Source organism: Trachurus trachurus (genome assembly GCF_905171665.1).
Source record: "Trachurus trachurus genome assembly, contig: scaffold_81_arrow_ctg1, whole genome shotgun sequence".
NCBI lineage: Eukaryota > Metazoa > Chordata > Actinopteri > Carangiformes > Carangidae > Trachurus > Trachurus trachurus.
In genome coordinates, this window is record NW_028155121.1 from 68,423 (window position 1) to 85,000 (window position 16,578).

General features: G+C 44.8%; 1 protein-coding gene across 1 annotated transcript; it reads right to left on the minus strand.

Annotated features, from left to right (window-relative positions):
• Nucleotides 1-955: 955 nt before the first annotated feature.
• Nucleotides 956-13,998, minus strand: LOC311008017 (protein NLRC3-like; the record flags this gene model as incomplete). The annotated part of the gene is made up of 7 exons (XM_084001449.1): nt 956-1,476; nt 5,501-5,718; nt 5,859-6,032; nt 8,736-8,909; nt 9,005-10,799; nt 12,056-12,339; nt 13,910-13,998. The coding sequence occupies 7 exons, from the start codon at nt 13,996-13,998 to the stop codon at nt 956-958; spliced, it is 3,255 nt and encodes a 1,084-aa protein (XP_083857575.1).
• Between the last annotated feature and the right edge of the window lie 2,580 nt (nt 13,999-16,578).

The following is a 16,578-nucleotide window of genomic DNA, read 5'->3' on the forward strand; positions in this document are numbered from 1 at the left end:
CCTACACTACACATCGACCAGAGACTGTCCGTCCTACACATCGACCAGAGACTCTCCATCCTACACATCGACCAGAGACTCTCCGTCCTACACATCAACCAGAGACTCTCCGTCCTACACTACACATCAACCAGAGACTCTCCGTCCTACACATCGACCAGAGACTCTCCATCCTACACATCAACCAGACCAGAGACTCTCCGTCCTACACTACACATCAACCAGAGACTCTCCGTCCTACACGTCGACCAGAGACTCTCCATCCTACACATCAACCAGAGACTCTCCGTCCTACACATCAACCAGAGACTCTCCGTCCTACACATCGACCAGAGACTCTCCGTCCTACACATCAACCAGAGACTCTCCGTCCTACACATCAACCAGAGACTCTCCATCCTACACATCGACCAGAGACTCTCCGTCCTACACATCAACCAGAGACTCTCCATCCTACACTACACATCGACCAGAGACTCTCCATCCTACACATCGACCAGAGACTCTCCGTCCTACACATCAACCAGAGACTCCCCGTCCTACACTACACATCGACCAGAGACTCTCCGTCCTACACATCGACCAGAGACTCTCCATCCTACACATCGACCAGAGACTCCTCCGTCCTACACGTCAACCAGAGACTCTCCATCCTACACGTCGACCAGAGACTCTCCGTCCTACACATCAACCAGAGACTCTCCTTCCTACACTACACATCAACCAGAGACTCTCCATCCTACACATCAACCAGAGACTCTCCGTCCTACACATCAACCAGAGACTCTCCGTCCTACACATCAACCAGAGACTCTCCGTCCTACACATCGACCAGAGACTCTCCATCCTACACATCAACCAGAGACTCTCCGTCCTACACATCAACCAGAGACTCTCCATCCTACACATCAACCAGAGACTCTCCGTCCTACACATCAACCAGAGACTCTCCGTCCTACACGTCAACCAGAGACACTGAACCATAGATTAACCTAAACCCAGGATACAGAGGTTGAGTGAAGGTGGTGTTGAAGGTGTAGAGGTGGATCAGTCTGTTAGAGAAGACTCTGTAGAAGGACAGAGAGCCAGCAGGATAGTCCACATACACTGCTACTCTGTTGGAGACAGAGGAGAAGATGGATGTTTCTCTGTTGTTGTGACAGACAGAATAACCATGACCAGCACAGTACAGATTCCAGGACTGATCATTTCTTCCAAACCTACAGTCTCCACTGTTTCCTTTCCTTCTGATTCCTCTGTAACTCACTGATATCTCAACCACTCCGCTCCACTCCACCTCCCAGTAGCAGCGACCAGTCAGAGCAGTTCTACACAGCAGCTGAGACCAGTAGTCAAATCTGTCTGGATGGTCAGGATACGACTGATCCTCTGTCACACGTGTCACCGTCCTGTTGTTGTCAGACAGTTTGAGGCGTCTGCTCACTGTGTTCATGTCCACTTCCAGCTGACAGGCGTCTGATGGAGAGAACAAGACACAACACAGCTGCAGTTCATCATCTGATGGTTCATTGATTGATTATTGAATCAACATTGTATTTAAAGACAAACTGACAGAGAGCTGTTGTCTGGTCATTAGTCACATTAAATCCACACTTACACTTCCTGGGATCAAGTCTTAACCTGTTCTCTCCACCATGGTCCAACCTGGAGGAAGAAACACAGTCAGAGTGGTTTATATCTAAACTACTGTTCAACATGGAGGAAGAAACACAGTCAGAGTGGTTTTATATCTAAACTACCGTTCAACCTGGAGGAAGAAACACGTCAGAGTGGTTTATATCTAAACTACTGTTCAACATGGAGGAAGAAACACAGTCAGAGTGGTTTTATATCTAAACTACTGTTCAACCTGGAGGAAGAAACACAGTCAGAGTGGTTTATATCTAAACTACTGTTCAACATGGAGGTAGAAACACAGTCAGAGTGGTTTATATCTAAACTACTGTTCAACATGGAGGAAGAAACACAGTCAGAGTGGTTTATATCTAAACTACTGTTCAACATGGAGGTAGAAACACAGTCAGAGTGGTTTATATCTAAACTACTGTTCAACATGGAGGAAGAAACACAGTCAGAGTGGTTTTATATCTAAACTACCGTTCAACCTGGAGGAAGAAACACAGTCAGAGTGGTTTTATATCTAAACTACCGTTCAACCTGGAGGAAGAAACACAGAGTGGTTTTATATCTAAACTACTGTTCAACCTGGAGGAAGAAACACAGTCAGAGTGGTTTATATCTAAACTACCGTTCAACCTGGAGGAAGAAACACAGTCAGAGTGGTTTATATCTAAACTACCGTTCAACATGGAGGAAGAAACACAGTCAGAGTGGTTTATATCTAAACTACTGTTCAACATGGAGGAAGAAACACAGTCAGAGTGGTTTTATATCTAAACTACCGTTCAACCTGGAGGAAGAAACACAGTCAGAGTGGTTTATATCTAAACTACTGTTCAACATGGAGGAAGAAACACAGTCAGAGTGGTTTTATATCTAAACTACCGTTCAACCTGGAGGAAGAAACACAGTCAGAGTGGTTTATATCTAAACTACTGTTCAACCTGGAGGAAGAAACACAGTCATAGTGGTTTTATATCTAAACTCCCGTTCAACATGGAGGAAGAAACACAGTCAGAGTGGTTTTATATCTAAACTACCGTTCAACCTGGAGGAAGAAACACAGTCAGAGTGGTTTTATATCTAAACTACCGTTCAACCTGGAGGAAGAAACACAGTCAGAGTGGTTTTATATTTAAACTACCGTTCAACCTGGAGGAAGAAACACAGTCAGAGTGGTTTTATATCTAAACTACTGTTCAACATGGAGGTAGAAACACAGTCAGAGTGGTTTTATATTTAAACTACCGTTCAACCTGGAGGAAGAAACACAGTCAGAGTGGTTTTATATCTAAACTACTGTTCAACATGGAGGAAGAAACACAGTCAGAGTGGTTTTAAACTACTGTTCAACATGGAGGTAGAAACACAGTCAGAGTGGTTTTAAACTACTGTTTAACCTGGAGGAAGAAACACAGTCAGAGTGGTTTTATATCTAAACTACTGTTCAACATGGAGGAAGAAACACAGTCAGAGTGGTTTATATCTAAACTACCGTTCAACCTGGAGGAAGAAACACAGTCATAGTGGTTTTATATCTAAACTACTGTTCAACCTGGAGGAAGAAACACAGTCAGAGTGGTTTTATATCTAAACTACTGTTCAACCTGGAGGAAGAAACACAGTCAGAGTGGTTTTATATCTAAACTACTGTTCAACATGGAGGAAGAAACACAGTCAGAGTGGTTTATATCTAAACTACCGTTCAACATGGAGGAAGAAACACAGTCAGAGTGGTTTATATCTAAACTACTGTTCAACCTGGAGGAAGAAACACAGTCATAGTGGTTTTATATCTAAACTCCCGTTCAACATGGAGGAAGAAACACAGTCAGAGTGGTTTTATATCTAAACTACCGTTCAACCTGGAGGAAGACACACAGTCAGAGTGGTTTTATATCTAAACTACCGTTCAACCTGGAGGAAGAAACACAGTCAGAGTGGTTTTATATTTAAACTACCGTTCAACCTGGAGGAAGAAACACAGTCAGAGTGGTTTATATCTAAACTACCGTTCAACCTGGAGGAAGAAACACAGTCAGAGTGGTTTATATCTAAACTACCGTTCAACATGGAGGAAGAAACACAGTCAGAGTGGTTTTATATCTAAACTACTGTTCAACATGGAGGTAGAAACACAGTCAGAGTGGTTTTATATTTAAACTACCGTTCAACCTGGAGGAAGAAACACAGTCAGAGTGGTTTTATATCTAAACTACTGTTCAACATGGAGGAAGAAACACAGTCAGAGTGGTTTTAAACTACTGTTCAACATGGAGGTAGAAACACAGTCAGAGTGGTTTTAAACTACTGTTTAACCTGGAGGAAGAAACACAGTCAGAGTGGTTTTATATCTAAACTACTGTTCAACCTGGAGGAAGAAACACAGTCAGAGTGGTTTTATATCTAAACTACTGTTCAACATGGAGGAAGAAACACAGTCAGAGTGGTTTATATCTAAACTACCGTTCAACATGGAGGAAGAAACACAGTCAGAGTGGTTTTAAACTACTGTTCAACATGGAGGTAGAAACACAGTCAGAGTGGTTTTAAACTACTGTTCAACCTGGAGGAAGAAACACAGTCAGAGTGGTTTTATATCTAAACTACTGTTCAACATGGAGGAAGAAACACAGTCAGAGTGGTTTTATATCTAAACTACTGTTCAACCTGGAGGAAGAAACACAGAGTGGTTTATATCTAAACTACTGTTCAACATGGTTGGTTGGTTTACTTTATCAATCCCTCTGAAGGGAAATTGATTGTCACTCTATACGTACAACATCCAACACACAATACTACAACATGACAAGAAACACAGTCAGAGTGGTTTTATATCTAAACTACTGGAAGAGTGTGGAAAGAGAACAAATCAAGAATTGCACAATAGGTGTGTATTATACCAAATGTGCAATAGGTACACACCCATTAGGCTATAATCTCAAAAATTCTCCCAAAATGATCATGGTCATTGAACAGTGATTGATCAAAAACTATATGACCTATCGAAATGTGGATTAATACACCAATACACAAGACTTGTGTCTACAGATTAAAGTTTAAATGGAGTCACTTCCACCTCATGCTTCGCCCCGAGCACTGGTCCTTGCAGCTATTTCATAGCTGTAGAGACCAGTGCTCGTAACAACAATAAGCTAATAACAAAACCGACAGGCTACATGTTATGGTTGGGCAATATATCAATGTAAAAAATATATCGATATATTTTTTAATGTGATATGGAATCAGACCCCCAAAGAAATTTAAATCGAAAGCAGCGATGCAGCGATGATGTGCTGCGCTGTGATCCTTGCTCTAGGCAAGCTGCTGTCCCAGAGCTTGCAGGGTTACCCCTAACCCTAACCCAGTTGCGGCCGCCACAGACTCGTTTATTCATTTATTAATGGGAAACGCTGGTTGATAAGTTTCATTTACTTTAATGTTAATTTTGCGGGTCTGTTGTCAGTCTTGTGCAATGGTCTGTATATGAGTCTCGTGCAGCAGGAAGCTTCGTGCCGTTTGTGTAGTGACAGTGATGTGTGCATTTTCAGTGCAAAAAAAAAAAAAAAGTTTTGTCCCGACTGCGTCCCGGGGGATATTGATTATCGTCCCAAATACATATTTTTTATGTCCCCGGGACGACGGGATGGTGTTAGTCTGGAGCCCTGCGTGTAGTCTGTGCTCCCTCATCTGGTGAAGTCGTTAAGTGTGCGATCGTCATAAAAATCTGCTGAAGCCAGTCGGTTAGTGTGAACTCATAGTCTTTTCTAAATCGGTAACGACTGTGAAAATTGCGTAGTGTGTCCCCAGCTTAAGAGAAAGCAGACGTCTTTCATGATGACTGACCGAGCAGGGAAACATAAAAGACAGGAGACAGACTGAGTCCTTGTTGTCTGACTGTACCTGAGAGTCTCCAGTCTCCAGTCTGGATCCTCCAGTCCAGCAGACAGCAGCTTCACTCCTGAGGCTCCTGGATGGTTGTAGCTCAGGTCCAGCTTTCTCAGATGGGAGGGGTTGGAGCTCAGAGCTGAGGCCAGAGAAGCACAGCCTTTCTCTGTGACCAGACATCCTGACAGACTGGAGATAGAAAATATGATGAACTCAGAGTTTTAGAAAATCACATCAACAGGAAAATCCTGCAAATGTTGAGCATCTTCACCAACAAGTTACAGACGGATGTTCAAGATCAGCTGTCCAACAAACATCTGTATCCTGACCTGAGAGTCTCCAGTCCACAGTTTGGACTCTCCAGTCCACCAGACAGCAGCTTCACTCCCGAGTCCTGCAGGTTGTTGTCACTCAGGTCCAGCTCTCTCAGATGGGAGGGGTTGGAGATCAGAGCTGAGGCCAGAGAAGCACAGCCTTCCTCTGTGACCTGACATCCTGACAGACTGGAGATAGAAAATATAATAAACTCTCAATTTTACAAAATCATGTGAACAGAGATGTTGAGAATCTCAACAGACCGCTGAACATCTCAGCAGAAGGGCATGAAATTAATTACAGGTTATGGCACTACCTCTGCTAAGGGACTGGATGGAGGGTTGTGTGCTGATGAGGCAAACTGCTTTTTTTAATATATATATATATATATATATATATATATATATATATATATATATATATATATATATATATATATATATATATATATATATATATATATATATATATATATTAAAAAAAGCAGTTTGCAGAAATAAAAAGCAGCAGAAATATATATATATATATATATATATATATATACTGTATATATAGGGCCTTTTTCACCTTTAATGGACAGGACAGTTGAGAGAGAGACAGGAAATGGGAGGCAGAGAGGGGGGGAATGACATGCAAGATAGGGCCGCTCAGCGCGGGATTTGAACCGGGGTCGCCTGCAGTGAGGACTGTAGCCTCAACACATGAGGTGGGTGCTCTACCAACTGAGCTAAACACCGCCCCACCAGACGGGGTCTCGCCACTAGCCCTGAAAACAAACAAGCTTAAAATATGGACTTATTTCATTTTTTTCTGAACAATTTCTCATGTTGGGGCTTCAATACAAGAGGGACATTACAGACGAGCAGCATGGAGGTATTTGGATGTTTTTTGGTGTGTCTTTTTGGACGAAGAAAAGTGAGCTCCGTTCTCAACCGTCATATGGACATGCAGTGCTGCACGGAGCCCCGCTGTAACTCAGAGAAGCCACGGAGGACTCTGAAACTTCTCCCAGCCCTTAGTCCACATGAGGGGGAGTAGATAATTTCAATTTTGGGTGAACTATCCCTTTGACAAACACAGGGGCACCACAAGGTACACCTATATACACCTCACACCGCAAAACAATGCCATGAAAAGTAAAAAAAAAAAAACTCAAGCAGGATTACAATCAACCGCCATGCGCACAAACACACAAACCAGAAACGCGGCTACCGCCTCAGCTCCTTCCATCCTTCTTCGTTCTTCATTGTTGTTATGATTTATGTGCATGTGCTTGTGACCTGCCTGGGTGACGTCACGGTCGAAACTGTCGCACAGCGATCGAAACTCATGACGTCGCCGAGGGGTCCTACTCTGCAGTGGAGACACGGCCACTGAGGGCCGAGTGAGAGGACGGTTCCTGTAGAAGTTCCTACCCCCTCCCTTTACCAGGAACTCCTGCAGTGGAAACGCGGCTTTGTAGTCAAGACCGCCTAAACCGAGACCAAGACACTACCAAGACCAGAGAGTATCAAGACCAAGACAGACCAAGTCAAGACCATGACTCGTTCAGCTCGAGACCGAGACCAAGACCAAAGAAAAAAAAAAAAACTAGTTATACCATATTTTGCTATTTTGCTTGAGTTGTAGAACATAAGCACCATACTGAGTTCAGCTGCTTAGTGTAAATATGAGATGTTATTAACTAACTATAACTACAGACACAACAATACAGAGACAGGCAAGGCAATTTTATTTGTATAGCCAAAATGCCACATGTCACAAAATGCATGTGATTACTTGACGTCAGCGTTTAAATAATGATTAAAAAAACACCAAAAAAAATCAGCGTGCCTGCCTGAATATTAAATCCCTTCGAGACCGCTCCGTCGGTCCGAGACATTGCGAGACCGAGAGACCCGAGACCGAGACAAGACCGAGACCAAAGACTGTCGAGGCCGGGACAAGACCAAGACCACAAAAAAGTTGTCTCGAGACCAAGACCGGTCTCGAGAACTACAAGTCTACACCACACATCCTACTTAAGAGAAAAAGACAGCTTTGTCAAATGGTGTGACGATAACCACCTTATTTTAAACTTAAACAAGACAAAAGAACTTGTCATCGATTTTAGAAGGAAAAAGACACCAGTCACGCGGTATTTATCAAGGATGTGGCTATCGAGGTTGTCCCCCACTACAGGTACCTTGCCATCCTTGTGGATAATAGGCTGGACTGGAAAGAGAACAAAGGCCCAGTCCAGGCTGTTTTTCTTCAGGAAACTACGGTCATTCGATGTTAGCAGGCCACTCTTGAATGTGTTTTTTCATAGTATTTTAGGTAGTGTGCATTTTATGCTGTTGTGTGCTGGGGGTAGGGGTTGAAGTCTGAGGACAGAAACAGGATCAACAAAGTTATAAAAAAGGCAGGTTCTATCATTGTTTTGCCTCCTGACTCCTTAGAGGTGGTCATGGAGAAGAGGGTGGGGAGGAAACTCTGGTGCATTCTGCACAATAAGGACCACCCACTCTATGTTTTCTTCCATGAACTGAAGAGTTCCTTTAGCAACAGACTGGTGATGCCGAGATGTTCCTCAGAAAGATTCCGGAGGTCTTTTGTACCTGGTTGAGTGAAGTTTTTTAATGAACATTGTTGTTGATTGGTGTTGATTTCTGTTGTGTGCCATGCTAAGTAATACATTGCATTGCACTTATTGTATTGCCTGAGTTGTCAATGCTTGTCATGTTGTAGTATTGTGTGTTGGATGTTTGTACGTACAGGGTGACAATTAATTTCCCTTTACAGGGATTAATAAAGTAAACCAACCAACCAACCAGGTATTGAGCATCTTCACTAACAAGTTACAGAAGGATTTTCAAGATCAGCTGTCCAACAAACAGCCGTATCCTCACCTGAGAGTCTCCAGTCTACAGTGTGGACTCTCCAGTCCACCAGACAGCAGCTTCACTCCTGAGTCCTGTAGGATGTTGTTACTCAGGTCCAGGTGTCTCAGACTAGAGGACTGGGAGCTGAGGACTGAGGACAGAGCTTCACAGCTTCTCTTTGAGAGGTTACAGTCGCTCAGTCTGAAGAGGAATCAGGAAAACAAAAGTGAACAACTAATATTTTTGTTGTGACTAAAGAAGATGCAGTAAATGTAGATGGATATATGTGCACATACAGAGCTTTATTTGAAGCTTTGACCACTGGCAGCAGCCTCAGAAGAGCCTCCTCTGAAGCAGAGTATTTCTTCAGGTCAAACTCGTCCAGATCTTCTTCTGATGACAGTAAGATGAAGACCAGAGCCAACCATTGACCAGGAGACATTTTATCCCTGGAGAGATGTCCTGATCTCAGGGACTGTTGGATCTCCTCTACTAGAGAACGATCATTCAGTTCATTCAGACAGTGGAACAGGTTGATGCTTTTCTCTGCTGACAGATTCTCACTGATCTTCTCCTTGATGTACTGGACTGTTTTCTGACTGGTCTGTGATTCACTTCCTGTCCGAGTCATCAGACCTCGTAGGAGATTCTGATTGGTCTCCAATGAAAGACCCAGGAGAAAGCGGAGGAACAAGTCCAGGTGTCCATTTGGACTCTGTAAGGCCTTGTCCACAGCGCTCTGGTAGAAATGTGATGATTTGTCTCTGAACTGTTTTAAAAGTTTAAAGGTTAATTTCTTTCCCGACAGTAGGTTGCGTCCAGAGTTGATGAAGGTCAGATGGACATGAAGAGCAGCCAGAAACTCCTGAACACTCAGATGGACGAAGCAGAACACCTTGTCCTGGTACAGGCCGCTCTCCTCTTTAAAGATCTGTGTGAACACTCCTGAGTACACTGAGGCTGCTCTGATATCGATGCCACACTCTGTCAGGTCTGATTCATAGAAGATCAGGTTTCCTTTCTGCAGCTGCTCAAAAGCCAGTTTTCCCAGAGACTCGATCATCTTCCTGCTCTCTGGACTCCAGTGTGGATCTGTCTCAGTTCCTCCATCATACTTGACCTTCTTCAGTTTTAGATGAACCACCAGGAAGTGGATGTACATCTCAGTCAGGGTCTTGGGCAGCTCTCCTCCCTCTCTGGTCTTCAACAGCTCCTCCAGAACTGTAGCAGTGATCCAGCAGAAGACTGGGATGTGGCACATGATGTGGAGGCTTCGTGAGGTCTTGATGTGGGAGATGATCTCTCTGGCCTGCTCCTCATCTCTGAACCTCTTCCTGAAGTACTCCTCCTTCTGTGGGTCAGTGAACCCTCTGACCTCTGTCACCATGTCAACACACTGAGGAGGGATCTGATTGGCTGCTGCAGGTCGTGTGGTTATCCAGAGGCGAGCAGAGGGAAGCAGCTTCCCCCTGATGAGGTTGGTCAGCAGCACGTTGACTGAGGTGGACTCTGTCACATCAGTCAGGATCTCAGTGTTGTGGAAGTCCAGAGGAAGTCGACACTCGTCCAGACCGTCAAAGATGAAGACCACCTGGAACTGATCAAAGCTGCAGATTCCTGCTGCTTTGGTTTCAGAGAAGAAGTGATGAATAAGTTCCACCAAGCTGAACTTTTTCTCTTTCAGCACATTCAGCTCTCTGAAGGTGAAGGGAAATGTGAAGTCTATGTCCTGGTTGGTTTTGTCTTCAGCCCAGTCCAGAGTGAACTTCTGTGTTAAGACTGTTTTCCCAATGCCAGCCACTCCCTTTGTCATCACTCTTCTGATTGGTCGGTCTCTTCCAGGTGGGGCTTTAAAGATGTCTTCTTGTCTGATGGTTGTTTCTGGTCTGTCTGGTTTCCTGGAAGCTGTTTCAATCTGTCTGACCTCATGTTCATCATTGACCTCTCCAGTCCCTCCCTGTGTGATGTAGAGCTCTGTGTAGATCTGGTTCAGAAGGGTTTTGTGTCCTGCTATAGCGATGCCCTCAAACACACACTGGAACTTCTCCTTCAGGTTGGATTTGAGTTTACTTTGGCAGCCAGTGAGAATCTCTGTAAGAATAAAGGACCAATGACGTCAATGAGAAGTTATTATTGTAGTTACTGTGGTATATTTTGATGTCGATGCTGATGAAAATATGACCACTCTGACACGTCTTCTTTGTAGATGGTAAAAAGGAGTTTATTACAAAAAAGATGTGGTGTCAAAAAGCCGAATCTTCGAGAAGCCTCTATATACGAGACCTCTGGCTCTTAGCCAAAAGTCCTGACCTTATATACTGTAGTATGTTCTAAAACTCCACCTCTCTATACAGAAGGAATGATTATTTCATCAATAAGAGTCAGCTGCCACACTGAGTGGTACAGTAGCTGACGTCATCAGTTACTTTGGACCTCCTTTTCAGACAATGGTATTTATGTACCTTGAACTGTCTGTTTATCTGTAACTGTCATGCACTCAAGACTCAATCATTCTGACAGTAGATGTCCAGCCTGTGTTATAATGTCCACCCTCACAATTAAACCTCAGGGTACATTACTTAACAACTTAGGAGGTAGAAAATACACTATATTACTGCATAGAAAACATGAATCATGGAAACACCTTCTCTGTTCTCTGTTCATTTAGAAAGTTTTTTTTATAAAAGAAGCATTTCAAAGAGATCAATTCCTCTCCATGTTAGCACCATTGTGAACCTCTTCCACATATTTTCATGTGTTGTTATGCTTCTTAACACGTTTCTCGTTTCTGTTTTGACTCTGTATATGTTTAGATTCTTATCCATCATGCATTACCATCCGAAAGGCCTCTGATCAGTCCCAAATTTATTCCGCAGCATAACAATGACCCAACATTTAAAGCCAGTGTCAAAAATAATAATTTCAATTAACAAGAACAGTTAGTCCTGCAACAGATGCTACAGCCCCACCACAGAGTCCTGATCTCAACATTAGTCAGTCTCTGATTACATGAAGAGACAGAAGACACTGACACAGCCTCAATCCACAGAAGAACTGTGGCAAGTTCTCCAAGATGCTTCAACAACCTGCCAGGAGAGGAACTGCAGCGTTGACACTTCACTGTTGGCCTCATGTTTCAGCCTTGGAGGTCAAAGTTTGGTTGGAGCTCAGTGAGGCTGTAAGACTGCCACCACCCACATGTGACGTTTAAGACTCCCTACAGAGACTCCCCACTCTGCTGACAAGACCAAAGAAGCTCTTTGGATGATGAAACTGTCCTCACCCACCTGGTTTTGACTGACCACTCTACAATGTCCTTATAACTTCACATTTTTTATCAAACTTACGTTTTGGTTCTGAGATGGGCTGTGTGAAATTTCTCAGTAGATCATTCTGATTAATCTTCTCCAGGACGGTTTTGGTGACTTTCACAGTGTTTATACAGTAAGTCTGGACCAGTAGATCCACTGTGTCTTCCCTGTTTGCTTTCTCCAGTCGACTTTTGGGGATTGATGGGAGGTTTTCTAGGACTCCTCTCTGCCACAGGTGCCACCTGAATTTATAAAAATCATCATCTCCCATTTCCTCCAAAGTCTTCAAAAGGATCTCTGGGAGTGTCTCCATCTTTTCCCTGAAAGAGGAATGACAAACAGTATGACTTAATTCTGACTTACTATATGACTGTGTGGCAAGGTGAAGAGGAGGCTGGGCAGGCTGCCACACATTAGGAATCCATGGACCCACCCCTAGTGCTACATGGATCCTGCCAACAACGCCAGAATGTGGCAAGGTGAAGAGGGCCCGGGCGGAGGCTGCGCAGGCTGCCACACATTAGGAATCCATGGACCCACCCCTAGTGCTACATGGATCCTGCCAACAACGCCAGAATGTGGCAAGGTGAAGAGGGCCCGGGCGGGGATTGAACCCACACCTCCCGGGTAAGAGTCATGCGCGCTTACCAGTCACCCAAAGGGACATCCCCTTGGCCAAGTAGCCAGGGCACATGATCAATTGGAGGCATAGTGACAGGAACCTCAACTGTCACAACTGTTTTTTGATTCATTTCAAATTTCTGTATTTATTGTGCGCCCATTTTTGCGGTTTACAGGGGTAAGGAGTACAGTCCTTGTAAAATGGATGAACCCTATTGGCCACATTTTCTTTGTCCATATAAACCTGAAACTCTTTTTTGAACAGCACAAATGGCCAAGGCAGTGTAGTTCTCCTTAGTGTGCATTCTCTCAAACAGTCATGAAGTTCTGGGCCAGACAGGTTTATTTCTAACACTGTGGGTAAATAGAACAATTTCTAAAATGACAGTGTGTATGATGATCTTAAAGCTGAAACTGGTTCATTTGTTCCAGTGAACATTCGATCAGCAGAACTCTTGGTACTTTAAAGTAGAAGTAAGGTGAATGTTTGTGTTAATATAAGTCTTAAATAGTTGTATCTTCAGACAGCAATCACTTACATAGAGTGTTTGGTCTGAAACACGGGTCTGTCAGTCACTCTGCTCTGCTCTGAGCCCAGGAGAAAACTTTCCTTGTATCCTACAACCTTTATCCAATGAGGAGAGAGAACGGCATAAAGGGGCAGTCCTCTCTGTGTGTGCAGCCAAGGGATGCGCCTGAATGTGGTGACGTAGGGACGAGGACCAATAGATCCATGACGAGGGCGGGGGCTGCTAACTCCATCTGCTGACAAGACGTTAGCCAAAACGACCGGATCGCTTACTTCTGCTTTAACCACAGACAGAGTTACTGAGCTTCACTCTGCACTGTTAACTTCTACCTGAAGTTCATCTCAGGGCTTTAATCACAACAGGAATTGAGATTTTTCTATTACCAACTGTCTTATCAAGTATGTTCCTAAGAACAATATAATTTTGAGCACAAGATAATTTGTTATTCTACTTAACATTTACATATATATTTACCATCCAGGAGAATTTAACTGTATATTTCTACAATGACAATAAAGCCTCTTTACTCTGTTCTTCTGATCTTGTTGTAAGACTGAAACAATGGCTTGTTGATTTAAATTATTCATTCACTGTTATTAGTACCAATAATAATAGTAAAACAATAATGCACTACCCTGTCACATTAAAAAGCTGCTATCAGATAACAGCAGTATCTCCACCCGTGCTGCTCCACAAAGCAGAGATCTGAGTCCTGGACAGTTAGAGATCCTCATCTCACCTTTGACCTCTGGTCCGGCTCTCATGTTCCCCACACACAGTGGTTTCAGAGGGGGGGGGTCCCTCCTGTCTGTCCTCACACTGATCCATAGCTGAGCCTCCACCTGCAGGGAGAGCTGCACTCAGTCACAACAACAAGGTTTACACAACAAGGTTTACACACCTGTCCACCACAGTGTCATTCTGCTGTCAACCAGCAGATGGTGCTGAAGGAAGGAAAGTTCTGCTTTCAACCAGCAGATGGTGCTGAGGGAAGGAAAGTTCTGCTTTCAACCAGCAGATGGTGCTGAAGGAAGGAAAGTTCTGCTTTCAACCAGCAGATGGTGCTGAGGGAAGGAAAGTTCTGCTTTCAACCAGCAGATGGTGCTGAAGGAAGGAAAGTTCAAATCCTTCTGACATCAAACTGTTATTGCAAATCTTTCATAGTTCCCCTTCAATAGCTAAATGTTTAAAACACAACATTCACCACCTTCCTTCATGTACAACTGAACCTTTATCCACTGGAGAACAAACAGAACAAAGGAGAGTTCCCCTCCGGGCTGAGAACATGAATCAGCTGAGTGGTAGAACAAAGACGACACTCACCAGGTGAATTCAGACCCACATCCAGTCAGAGTCGCTCTTCCTTCACCTGTAGAGGAAACACAGAGAGAAGCATCAGCATCAGTCTATAACCACTTCACGGTCAAAGAGTAGAGACATTAACATGATCACAGTCAAAGAGTAGAGACATTAAGATGACGACAGTGAACACAACAGGAAAGACAGGAAGTAGAAAACAGGGAACTGCAAGCAGGAAATGAGAGAAAGAGTGAGAAAGAGAGAAAAGCAGCAGAACTTACAGACTTTCCATCAGGACTTTAACATGTGAGGATCTTCATCAGTTTGTCCATCAGTCAGTGACAGTCAACTGGTCTCTGAGCTGCTGTCACAGCAAAGTGAAGTGGAACAACACAACAGGAAGACTTTACTGAGAAATCATGTCACACAACTGTGAACAGAGCGGATGTGACTTTGTGGTTGACACAGTTATTCCTTGGGTGGGGGAGGCAAGGCAATTTATTTGTATAGCCCGTTTTTTACAAACAGTTTGTCTCAAAGGGCTTTACATCCCATCATAACAACATCCTCTGCCTTTAGACCCTCACATCCACTGAGGAAAAACTCCATGGAAAACCCTTTTAACAGGGAAAACCAGGAGAAAGCTCAGGGTGAGCAACAGAGGAGGGATCCCTCACCCAGGACGGACAGACGGGACAGAGATGTTGTTACAGACAAGACAACAGTTTACAGTTTATGTCACAGAATGTGGGAAACATGGAAATGTTTGATGAAGGCAGCTTCTGGGGGGGGGGGCAGGGAGAGCAGGCCAGCTTAATGGGAGGACTGGATGGCAGACTGGTTCATGGGAAGGGCGGGAACAGGGGTGTTAACCACGATTAGACACTTGAGGATTAGACATTTTGGAATAGGGTTAGGTGAAAGTGTGTTGACAGGTGCCAGGCTCTGATGCGTTCTCCATCTCTCGGCTCAGCCGACACCTCGCATGGCCCCACACATAGGCCCACATGACAGCACACATACATTTGTTTACATTTTAATACATTCATTCATTCATTCATTCATTCATTCATTCATTCATTCATTCATTCATTCATTTTCTATACCGCTTATCCTGCACTAGGGTCACGGGTGAGCTGGAGCCCATCTCAGCTGACTTTGGGCGAGAGGCGGGGTACACCCTGGACAGTTCGCCAGTCTATCGCAGGGCCAACATATATGGCGGCTGGTTAGCACTGTCGCCTCACAGCAAGAGGGTTCTGGGTTCGAACCCGCCGGCCGGCTGGGGCCCTTCTGTGTGGAGTTTGCATGTTCTCCCCGTGCATGCGTGGGTTCTCTCCGGGTGCTCCGGCTTCCTCCCACAGACCAAAGACATGCAGGTTAACTGGCGACTCTAAATTGTCCATAGGTGTGAATGGGAGTGTGAATGAGAGTGTGAATGGTTGTCTGTCTATATATGTATATGTTGGCCCTGCGATAGACTGGCGACCTGTCCAGGGTGTAGCTACCCCGCCTCTCTGTCCAGGGTGTAGCTACCCCGCCTCTCTGTCCAGGGTGTAGCTACCCCGCCTCTCTGTCCAGGGTGTAGCTACCCCGCCTCTCTGTCCAGGGTGTAGCTACCCCGCCTCTCTGTCCAGGGTGTAGCTACCCCACCTCTCTGTCCAGGGTGTAGCTACCCCGCCTCTCTGTCCAGGGTGTAGCTACCCCGCCTCTCTGTCCAGGGTGTACCCCGCCTCTCTGTCCAGGGTGTAGCTACCCCGCCTCTCTGTCCAGGGTGTAGCTACCCCGCCTCTCTGTCCAGGGTGTAGCTATCCAGGATGTAGCTACCCCGCCTCTCTGTCCAGGATGTAGCTACCCCGCCTCTCTGTCCAGGGTGTAGCTACCCCACCTCTCTGTCCAGGGTGTAGCTACCCCACCATCAGTGGTTGGTGAATCGTGTACAGGCTGACGTATAATCCGTGCTCCCCTCCTCTCCTCTCCTCTCCCCTCCCCTCCTCTCCTCTCCTCTCCTCCCCTCTCCTCTCCTCTTCTCTCCTCTCCTCTCCTCTGCTCTCCTCCCCTCCCCTCCTCTCCTCTCCTCTCCTCTCCTCTCCCCTCCCCTCCTCTCCT